General features: G+C 34.6%; 1 protein-coding gene across 1 annotated transcript in view; it reads left to right on the plus strand.

Moving 5' to 3' along the window:
- LOC106883459 (uncharacterized) overlaps positions 1-12,699 on the plus strand; it is a 54,335-nt gene that overhangs the window by 38,464 nt on the left and 3,172 nt on the right. Inside the window, exons 30-39 of the mRNA XM_089340731.1 lie at positions 98-158; positions 1,474-1,635; positions 2,718-2,882; positions 4,239-4,400; positions 5,085-5,246; positions 6,579-6,743; positions 8,490-8,657; positions 10,029-10,184; positions 11,209-11,382; positions 12,096-12,378. Coding sequence (XP_089196857.1) covers positions 98-158; positions 1,474-1,635; positions 2,718-2,882; positions 4,239-4,400; positions 5,085-5,246; positions 6,579-6,743; positions 8,490-8,657; positions 10,029-10,184; positions 11,209-11,382; positions 12,096-12,378 — 1,658 coding nt within the window. The remainder of the gene's footprint in view (positions 1-97; positions 159-1,473; positions 1,636-2,717; positions 2,883-4,238; positions 4,401-5,084; positions 5,247-6,578; positions 6,744-8,489; positions 8,658-10,028; positions 10,185-11,208; positions 11,383-12,095; positions 12,379-12,699) is intronic.

Genomic DNA, 12,699 nt, shown 5'->3' on the forward strand with positions numbered 1-12,699 from the left:
ATATCGAAAATTTGAAAATATAAGCATTTGCATGCTATTCTCTCCCCCTTTTTTCTATATATAAGCATCTAACCTCTTTTCCCTTCTTCTTTACAAGGTCAACGTTGACACCAAGAAGTATTGTAAAATGGGCTCTGAACTTGTTGAAGATACATGTAGTAAGTATCTCACTTCCTCTCTTTCTCTCTCTTTCTTTTTCTCTCCCTTTATATACAGTGTGTGTGTGTGTGTGTGTACATTTCCTGTGTCCTTATGTTTACAAGGGGGAGACAAGCACCTCCACCCAGCTAAGCCTGCATCCACAGACATGTTTCTGAGTCTTTGGTGATGACGAGCAAAGACTGATGACCAGCAAAGACTCAGAAACATGTCTCTGGATGCAGGCTTAGCTGGGTGGAGGTGCTTGTCTCCCCCTTGTAAACATAAGGACACAGGAAATGTCTCAAGGCCAAAAGAAAGCAGTGCAGCTTTCTAGGTCTAACCAACAGTAGTATTATTCCCTTCAGGGGACTGTCACATTAGTTGACAGCATACAACTACTTTAATGATGTTATTAATTGAGTTCTTAATCACCAAGGATATATTTTTTTACATTTATACATAATTTATTTATATATATATATATATATATATATATATATATATATATATATATATATATATATATATATATATACAATTGTATAACATGATTTAAATTGCTGTAACCAGTATCTCCAACTCTATGTGTTTCTTTATATATTGAAAGAGAAAGCTGCAAAGAAAACCCATACACAACAATCTAAGTTTTTTTTCACTGGTCTTCATAGTTAGAAAGACCACACCGTACATGTAGAAAAAAAAACAAAATTGTAGAGTCAGTTCATAATTTATCAACTTATGCCTACTTACACATGGCCATATTTTACAATTCAAAGCAGTAATGCTTCTAGTTCTTTGACCCAGATTGTATAATTTGGACATAACCTTCATTGAAACACATGTAAGATGGTGTAATTATTTATTATCTGCCATTAAACTTCTTCCTCTCTTCTGGTTATACCTTAACCCTTTAGCATTTAAACCGGCCATATCTGGTTCAAATATTCTACCTGTTTTATGCTCAAACCAGCCAAATCTCATCTCTCACACCTACCCTATGAGGTCATTCTTAAAATATACAATTACATCACCAAAATCTCACAGCTACAAGGTAACACATTATTAATTCAAAACTGTGTGAAAAAATAAGCATTACATTTGACGAAGTAATCTGAACGCTAAAGGGTTAAGCAAGTTTCTCATATTCTTTCATCTGTATTTTGAATTTAGTTTAATCTAATTTAATAATTACGATATTTAGCTGTAGTAAGGGAAATGAGTACAGCACAAAGAAGTTTATCAAATATTTTTAGAAGTGTATGACTAATTTTCAACACTCTCTTTATATGTATATATATTAAATAAATTTTGCTTTGCATTTTTTTTAAATAGTTGCCTGCACTCCTGGTATGTTCTATGACACAAGCACCAAAGCTTGTCACTTGTGTTCATTGGGCTCCTATCAAGATGAAAATCAACAGACTTCATGTAAAAGTTGCCCCAGTGGTAACACAACAATGGCAAAAGGATCTCAATTACTAAAACATTGTTCAGGTAAGTTTCAAACTCAACAATATCCTTATCAGATAGAAAATAATTTTTTTTAAAGGTAAAAGAAATAATGTCATTTACCTTTTGCTTTTTACTTGTTTCAATCACTTGACTGTGGCCATGTTGGGGCATCACCTCCAAGGGTTTAGGTGATCAAGTCGACCCCAGTACTTACTTTAAGTCTATTACTTATTCTATAAATGTCTTTTGCTAAGTCATAGAGATACAAACAAGCCAACACCCGTTTCCAAGAGGTGGAAGAATAAGTACAAACACGTACATATATACACACATAAACATACACAGGCTTCTTTCAGTTTCCAACTATGAAATTCACTCATGAAACAATGATTGGCTCGGGGCTGGCCATAGTTTTGTGAGTGAATTTGATAGCAACGTGTAGTCCTACTGCACAGCGCTAAGGTCAAACAATGCAACTGGCACATACACATGCATACAAATTATGACAGCACTCTCTCTTTCTCTCTCTCTCTCTCTATTTCTATTGTGCACACACATTTACCATCCCCTTTTTCACAGTGCAGCAAAATTCTTTTACACCACAGGAATCTATCATTGACACTTTAGTATTCTAGAAGATAATAAAATGGATAGATAGATGTTCAATCAAGACTTGCCCTAAGATGTGTGTGTTAAATCACTCGATAAATAGTGAAAGTGGGAGTGAAATTCAAACAAATGGTATTGGCATGTGCACACATATACATACACATCCTCAAAAATACACAGATCCTCCTATTATCCCAGGTGCACATACATGCACAGCTAACTTGTCTATGTCCAACAGCATCTGTATGTGTGTGACTGTGCATATTTGTGTACATGCCACTATTGTTCATTTGCACCTCTCTCTCTCCCTAACTCTCCCTCTCACTGTCTCTATCACACACATACTTTTACTCTCACCTTTCTACATGATGTCAATTTTTTTACACCACAGGAATCTGTCACTAGCATTTTGATATTATGAATTATTAAGTATCAAAGTCTTTCAATGTCCATGTACCACCTATTCATTGCTATTCTATTCCAGTGTATTTATACATTATTTGTTCTATTTGCAGTGCCATCATGTCCAGTGGGTAAATCTTACAACAGGACCACTGAGAAATGTATGGAATGCCAGAAAGGATTTTATCAAGACAAAGTTGGTCAAACTTATTGTGAACCTTGCCCATTGGGACAGGACACTCCAGATGTAGGGGCCATTTCAAAGAGCAATTGCAACAGTAAGTAGTGTTCTCTTCACATTTGTCATCATCATCATCACTCTGTTCATTGTACTGTCAAATGCTTTTTGTCATCACTTGTGAATTCATGCATGCTGCATTTGTGTTGGGATTGTGATGAATCTATCACACACACATATACATACATACACACACACACATACACACACACACACATATACTGAAACACACACACACACACATGGACACACACATATACCTAAATACACACACAGACGCATACACATACATACATACACACGGACACATACATATACACACACACACAAACACACATACACACACAGACATACACACACACATACCAGCACAATCACTCATATGGACACACACACATACACACATATACATGGAGACTCTCACACACACACAAATACTCACCCCAAAATTAGAGCATTAGACAGAACGGCTCATGGCATTTCTTCTGACTCCTTGTATTCGGTGTTCAAATCCCACAAAGATCAAAGTTACCTTTCTTCCTTTCAGAGCCAATGAAAAAAATTGTACAAACCCCAGGTCAGACTGGACACCTTGTGTCATTCATTCTGGCTCTTCACAGTCTGTGTTCTAATCCTCTTAACATCAAAACCTGACACCTTATGTATCTTTAGAGTAGTTGACTCTTGTAAACGGTTTCTAGTTTGAGGATATCTTCCTTTCTCCCTCCCACCAATCTTGGAGGTCTTAGGTGCTGGTGTCACATAAAATGCGCCGGTGCTGGTGCCACATAAAAGGCACTGGTGATGGTATCACATAAATAACACTGATGTTGGTGCCGCATAAAATGCACTGGTGCTGGTGCCACATAAAATACAATGGTGCTGGTGTCGAATAAATATCACTGGTGTTGGTGCCGCATAAAAATCGCTGGTGCTGGTGCTACATAAAATGCACTGGTGCTGGTGCCATGTAAAAAGCACTGGTGCTGGTGCCACATAAAATCACTGGTGCTGGTGTCACATAAAATCACTGGTGCTGGTGTCACATAAAAAAAGGACTGGTGCTAGTACCATGTTAAAAGCATCCAGTGCACTCTGTCGAATAGTTGACATTAAGAAGGACACACAGCTATAGAAACCACACCAGAACAGATAACGGAATCTGGTGTGGACCCCAGCCTTACCAGCTCTGGTCAAACTGCCCAATCCATGCCAGCATGAAAAACAGACAATAAATGATGATGATGATGTAAATAGCATCTCATTTATAATTCATGTTGTATGTTGTGTACAATAAAAAATAAAATAAATGCTACACCATTTTTCTCTTGTTATTGTTTCCTTCTACAATTAAATATTCAGCTCTTAACACCTGTTCATCTTATTGTTATTATAGAAGAGGTATGTCCATCTGGGAGTGAAAAGATCCGTGGAAAATGTGAGTTATGTCCACTTGGTTACTATAGAAGATGGTATATCGATGACATTTGTCTACCTTGCCCAACAGGAACCACAACAAAGGCTGTCGGAAGCAAGAAACTAACCGACTGTACTATACGTAAGTAAACTTCTTCAATAATCTTGTTGTATAAACCTTAAAACTGCAGAAGCATTTCATACTCTCTCATCATTGATGTATAATTGTCATCATCCATCCATTTTTGCTACCTGGGAGGTTTCTCCTCCATTTGGTCTTATCAGAAGTAACCATGTGCGTAGATATATATATATATATATATATATATATATATATATATATATATATATATGTATATAATGTAAAGTTATAATAAGGGTGTTGAATGATTACAACACAAGTCTGCTAGAAATAGACTCCAAATGCTCTACGAATCACTTAGATTATTAATCCACTACACAATGGAATAATAATCTAAGTAGCTCATAGACCAATTGGGGTCTATTTCTAGCAGACTGGTGCTATAATCATTCAATAGCCTAATTATAACTTTAATATAAATTAACCATTATGGTATTTTTAGTATGCTGGCTACTGATAAATCATTAAATAATGATTTTATCCTAATTATGCATAAAAATACATACATATATATATATATATATATATATATATATATATATATATATATATATATACGTCCAAATAAATAAACATACATGCATGTCTATGTGTGTGTGTGTGTGTGTGTATATGTGTGTGTGTATATATGTATATGTGCTTCTATCATCATTACTTTATCTGTTTATTTATTATTATTTGCAGCTCCATGTAAACCTGGTGAATACCTTAATGTGCAAACTGTCACTTGTATGAAGTGCAAAGAAGGGACATACCAGAACAAGGCAGAACAAGTGAGCTGTGTGCCATGCCCCAGTGGGACGTGGACGAAAGGGAAAGGTGCCACGAGTGAAACTGATTGTCAATGTAAGCACAAGGATCCACTTTGGTTTGTTGGTCGACACACACACACACACACACACACACACACACACACACACACACACACACACACACACACACACACACACACACACACTATATATATATATATATATTTATTTATCGATATATATATATATATATATATATATATATATATATATATATATATATATATATTTATGTATGTATGTATGTATATATATATGGGAGAATATACAAATAATAACAACAGACGAGGACAGGTGGTGTAAATAACAAAAGTATATATTAGTATGACGCTCGGGAATACGGAAAGTCTTTGACGTTTCGAGCTACGCTCTTCAACAGAAAGAATACGGAGACAAGGAGAAAAACACGGAGAAAAAAAATTGAATAGTGTTCAGTCAACGGTCAATCATAATAATATGTATATATATATATATATACATACATATGTATATATATATGTATATATACATATATATGTATATATATATGTATATATACATATATATATATATATATATATATATATATATACATACATATGTATATATATATGTATATATACATATATATATATATATATATACATACATATGTATATATATATATATATATATATATATATATATATGCATGCATGTATGTATGTATGTATGCATGTATATGTATGTATGTATAGATGTATGTCACACTTTGACAGTTTGTGTTGGCCAAATTCACTCACAAGTTATTAGTTGACATGAGGCTTTAGTAGAAAACATTTTCTAATGGTGATGTGAAGTAGAATTGAACCTGCAACCATGTAATTGCAAAGTAATTTTCTTAGCCACACAACGAACACGTAATCGCTTAACACATAACACACATATTACATTACACACATACACACACTCACAGAAAATATACTATATGCACATTATATATACACCACACATACATACAACATACATTATCCTGGTAGAGGCCCTTAAAAATGGCACAATTATAGCCCTTTTTCTCTGTCTGAGACATTTCAAAACACAGATAACACTCTCCCTCAAACCACACTTCCAACTGTGTTTAAAATAAGAAGGGTACACTTGTTTATGTAGTCCTAGATACACTATGCCTGAAAAGAATTGATGGTTTGGTTTGGATTTGAACATAGATCATAGGTCTGCTCTGTCCGGATTTACCTAGGTAAAAAAAACTGTTAATAATTACAGCTAGTTGTACTAAAATAATGAGCCACAAAGAGGGATGGGCACCCTCTGTGGTCAACAGGTCTGCTAAAAATAGCAATCAAGTTTTCTCCTCAATCACACTTATTTAAAAAAATTTTATTTCTAGTATATTGTAAACCTGGCTTTTACATGTCAAGTGACTCGAAATGTTTACCGTGTCCTCGAGGGTACTTCAAAGAACAATCAGGCAACGCAGCATGTACCAAATGTCCCCAGGAAGATAGAACAACACCTAAAGAAGGGACTGTTTATTCTACAGACTGCACTCTTGGTAAGTACATGATAATTTGGCACTATATTAAAATTTGTTGACCATATATTTCTATCATAAATAAATGACTTGGAGAAAATATCCAGAGACACATTCTGCAAGAAAAGCAATTAGATAAGGGGCCAAGAAATTTTTTTAATAATGCAAAGTATTCCTTCTCCGAGAAGAACCAATCTTTATCTTTATACTACTTGCCAAAAAATGGAAGGGAGACAACTCTTAGAATTTAAATAAATTAACAGAATGCATTGGAATAAGAGAATCTGAATTTTAGTTTTATAAACATTATATTCAAAATGGGGTTTCAGATGCTAAGTTTTGTCTTCAGAGCCAGAAAATATTTCTGACGAGTTCTGATCTTTTAATAAAATACAAGTATGGCTGTCATTAATAGTTTATATAAGAAGGACGGACTGTTTCGCTATTACTACAACTACTGCTGTTGCTGCAGGCAAAAGCCTTGGTGACCAGTGTTTGCTTCCATGTACCTGATAAAATCTATAATACATACATACATACATATATATATATGATGGGTTTCATTCAGTTTCTGTCTATCAAATCCATTCACAAAACTTTGGTTGGCCCAAGGCTATAATAGAAGTGCCACACAGTGGGACTGAACCGGGAACCATGTTGTTGGGAAGCAACTTCTTACCGCACAGCCATGTCTGTGCCTAGCTTTCTATGAAAAGCCAATGAAACTTTAAACTGCATGGAACTGAATCAAACTGCTTTAAATAATATGTACGTATGTATGTATGTATGTATGTATGTATGTATGCATGCATGCATGTATGTATGTGTGCATGCATGCACGTATGTATGTATGCATGCATGCATGCATGTATGTATGTATGTATGTATGTATGTATGTATGTATGTATATATTTATATGTATGAATGTGTGGGTGAAGGCTTGGTTTTGCAGTTAAGAAGTTCATTTGGCTACTATATGGTCTCAGGTTCAGTCCCACTTCATAGAAATCTGGGCAAATCCCTTCTACTATAATCTTAAGCTTACCAATACTCTTAGAGTGAATTTGGTTGATGCCAGTGTTGCATAACTGGCACCTGTGCTGGTGGCACATTAAATAAGCACCTAGTGAGTGTTGGGCCTCACAGAGGCAGTGACAAGTGACTGAGGCCTTTGACGACATACCATGTTGAGAAGACCTGTCAAGCCAAGTGAGATCATAGTTGCAGCTGATGCCAATGTTACCTAACTGGCACCTGTGCCAGTGGCACGTAAAAAACACCCCTTACACTCTTGCAGTGGTTGCTGTTGGGAGGGGCATTCAGCTGTAGAGACCATGTCAAATTAGATTGGAACCTGGTGGAGCTCCCCAGTTTATCAGTTTTCAAACAAACCGTCCAACCCATGCCAGCATGGAGGGCAGGCGCTAAATGATGATGATGATGATGATATTGTATGGAAGCCCATGATCAGAGATGCACATATCGTCAGCCACCAAGGGACATGCTCAACTGGTTAAGGTCAAACAACTAACAAGCAAATCTGTGGTATTGAGCAGAATATTTGCTGTAGCCCATCTTTTACACTAAGACAAAACAATGTACTATTATTTGAACAGTAGACAAAACAGTGACAAAACAAAGTTTCAGTTTCAAATGGAGAATAACTCTAGACTTTATTTCTTGAATTAATTTTTCATCTATTCTGTAAACACAAACATTTACTTAACTAAATCTCTTCTCTCTTTTTTCTCTCTCTTCCCACCATAGTATTATGTAAGCCAGGACACTACCTGAACAGCAATGAAGAGAAGTGCTACCCATGTCCAGTGGGCTCTTACAAGACCACACATAATCGTGACATTACTTGTGAGAGTTGCCCTAAGGATAGGTCGACACCAACAACTGGATCTCAGTCCGTTACAGATTGTTCCATAGGTAAGGAGTAAAAAGAAAAAAAAAACACAACCGACTGTAACATTGGGGTCAATGTAATTTACGTAACTCCTCCTCCAAAATTGCTGGCCTTGTGCCAAAATTTGAAATCAATTCTTTTACTTGGTTCAGTCAAGATGATATATGAGTGTTCAGCTCATACAGCTCAACGACCTGCACAAATGATTTGGTTATAATGATCAAATGTACGTGCTGTACATTAGCTCACCCCCTCACACACCAAATTGATATTGCATGAACAGGTGCACGGTATACCATGCGTCAGGTGTCAAAGTGATCACAGAGCAATGTGAGATGAAGCGTTTTGGTCAAAAACATAACGAACCATCCAGTTTGGGAATTGAAACCATGATCTTGCATTCATGAGCACAACATAACGTTTTACTTATGTAACAACATCCATATTCTCATCAGCACAATCGTTCTAGAATCAATATAATTTGCAGAACTATACACGAATTGTCTTTATAAAATAAGACTTGCATACAGTTCTACCGATTACATTGGGGTTATTTTTCAAAATGCCTCAGCTCTGGCGCGCCAAATTCCGGAAACAATTCTGCAGACAATTATTCAGTGCAGTATATGTTACCGGCTGGAGAACATAACTATTTAAATTATTATTTATATATAGAGGGTGATAAATTGAATATTAATATATATATATATATATATATATATATATATATATATATATATATATATATATATATATACATATATACATATATTATAAATTAACTACCAACAAAAATAATTGGTAAGCTAACTCAAAAAATCATCACCAAAATAGCAGGAAAAAAATGACTGTGAAGGTATGCAGACTCCTCAAGAATCGATCCTTTTGGTTATATTAATAATAATAAAGGAGTTACGAAGCAAAAACGTATATATTAAATGAACATATTTATCTTCTTCAATATGTATTTCAGTATAAAGAATTCATTAAGAGACTTAATAAATCAAAATTCCTTTACACATCTTCAGGAAAAAATAAATATAACACCAGAAAACCACACTGTTTAAAAATACAATCTGTTCATGGTGAAAATTTCACAATTACAAAAACCGAAAAAAAATTTATATATATATATATATATATATATATATATATATATCCCATAACTCTTAACTTAATCCCCTGCTCAATTTGTTTCATCATATTTAGCTAGATAACACACACATTACTTAGAATATAATAGTAAAAATAAAGGTAGAGCCACATCATTGGAATCTTGAAGCCACTAGATAATGCATGATTAATTCAAAACATTGTAAATAAATAAGTATTATATTTGACATAGTAATCTGAATGTTAAAGAGTTAATTATTAATTTTCTTTACTTGTAACAGTGACATGTAAAGCAGGGAGCTACCTCTCATCAACTGGTTGCAAAGAATGTGCTAAATCCTATTACCAACCACAACCGAAAATGACTGAATGCATTCGTTGCAGTGAGGGCAAAACAACTTATGAAACAGGAGCCACTTCTGGGTTGCAATGTTTACGTAAGTTTTTAAATTCATGTATTCCGTGACAGTGTTGCTAGGATTATGTTTGTTGTTGTTGTTGTAAGAACGAAGATCATCATTATCATGTACACATGCACAAACACGAATGTGTGTATGTGTACATGATAATGTGTGTGTATGTATGCACATATATATATATATATATATATTTGTTTTCTACACCACCTGTCTTCGTCTGTTGTTTTTTTTGTGAATTCTCCCTATATATATATATATATATATATATATATATATATATATATATATATATATATATATATATATATATATATATAACAAAAGAAATTGTGATAAAGTTTATTTAACTGTTGGAAATTCTTATATAACAATTTTGTAACTTAAAAACATGCGTAGATAATTTATTCTGTTATATTTTTTAATAAGTAAATTATTGGGTTGAAGAATAAATAATTTATGAGCGTTTTTCTCTCAAATTTAATTTTAACCAAAAATCTACAACAAATTAGTTAATAATATACTCTTTGTTGTTGTTTACGACTTCCTTTTATCGTTCAATAAGTTTTACAATGCCTTGGTGATAGAAATCTCCCAGTCTTGACTCAAAGAATTCGTCCAACCAAGAATTCGTCCATGTTGAAAGTGATGAAAATTTGATGGCGCCAAGTCAGGAGACTATGGTAGATGAAACAGCACTTCTCATTTGAGTTCTTGAATCTCAGCTTTGGTCATATTGGCAACGCGAGGACAGATGTTGTTGTGTTGCAGAAAAATGCCATTTCACCTATTTAGTCTTTTTTGCTGAATTGCTTCCTTGAGTTGGTGCAATTGTTGATCATAGAGCTTTGCGTGAGTGCTTGGTTGCACTCAAGCAGTTTGTAGTGAATTACGCCTTCCCAGTCGACCTTGGCGGAATTTGAACCCAGAACTTAGTGACAGGCAAAATGCTGCTAAGCATTTCATCCAGCATGCTAACTATTCTGCCAGCTTACCACCTTTCATTGTAGCTTATAATAACAGCTATTTCATGTTCTCATTACAGATATCTGTCCTCAAGGAGAATCTATGAACTATACCAAAACCCTGTGTACCCAGTGTTTAAGTGGATATTATGGGGACCGTCAAATTTCTCAGTTCTGTGTGAAATGCCCAACAGGAAAGACAACTATCGGAACTGGTCAGGAATCTCTCAGCAAATGTATTAAAATACCTGACAGTAAGTAGCAGTAATTTGCCATATATTCTGTTGTTGGTCTATATTTTATTTTATTTTCTTCTCTCTTTATTTCATACTCTTTCTATTTTGCTCTTTCTCTCTCTCTCTCTCTCTCTCTCTCACACACTCTTTCACTTTCTCCATATATCAGGTCATCCCATAAGTTCTGTCTGATTTTACCTTTTTTTTAAAAATTGAATGAAATTTAATAGTATTTTAGAATGTCTAATGGAATTAAAAATTATCTTTATGCATTTGTACACATTTAAACTAATTAAATATCATTTTACAGAATAATAGAATTAAAATTTCTTTGATTAAAACCCTTTCTAACATGGAAGTATCCAAAGAGCATTTGAGGCGCATAATGCTTTATAAGTACAAAAAAGGAAACTCTGCAGCCGAAGCAACTCGAAACATACACTCAGTTTATGGGAAAGACATTTAAACCATCCACATCCAGCCAAAATATTCTACCTGTTTTATGTTCAAACTGATCAGATCTGACCCCCCATACCTGCCCTACATTATCATTCTGAAACTATACAATCAGTTCATCAATATCTCACTGCTTGAAGATAATACATGATCAATTCAAAATAATGTGAATAAATAAGTATAATAGTTGACCAAATAATCTGAATGCTAAAGAGTTAATCCACCTTCTTTAATTTCTGTTCTTCTGTTTCTTTCTCTTAATTTTTCCAAACAAGCTATGGCACCGGGTGAAAGTGCATCTGTGACACTTTACATGAACTTCAAGTTTTACCTTCCACATTGCACCACTCAACGAAGCCAGCAACTGTATGAACACCTCATTACTGATCTTGTTCGAGACAACTTGATTACCTTAGGCAAAACATGGCTGGGACTGTGTACAAATAAATGTAAATCCCTACAGACTTACGTGAAATGCTTCAGTACAAATACGACCCAAACTAATGCGCAGAACATAAAAGTACCAATAGATGTCACTGTCAAAATTACTGATGTGAAGTAAGGACCATTTTTGATGTCTTTTATCTGTTATTTTTTACTTGTTTCAATCATTAGACTGCGGCCATGTCGGAGCACAGCCTGAAGAATTTTAGTTGAATGAATTGGTCTCGGTACTCATTTTTTTTTCAAGCCTGGTGCTTATTCTATCAGTCTCTTTAGCTGAACTGCTAAGTTACTAGGATGTAAGCAAAACCAATACTGGTTGTCAAGCAGTGGTTGGGGACATACACAGACATAAACACACACACACCACACATAGATACATATGACAGGCTTCTTTCAGTTTCTGTCTAGCAAATCCACTCACAAGGCTTTGGC

Source organism: Octopus bimaculoides, chromosome 23 (assembly GCF_046866305.1).
Source record: "Octopus bimaculoides isolate indiv1 chromosome 23, ASM4686630v1, whole genome shotgun sequence".
NCBI lineage: Eukaryota > Metazoa > Mollusca > Cephalopoda > Octopoda > Octopodidae > Octopus > Octopus bimaculoides.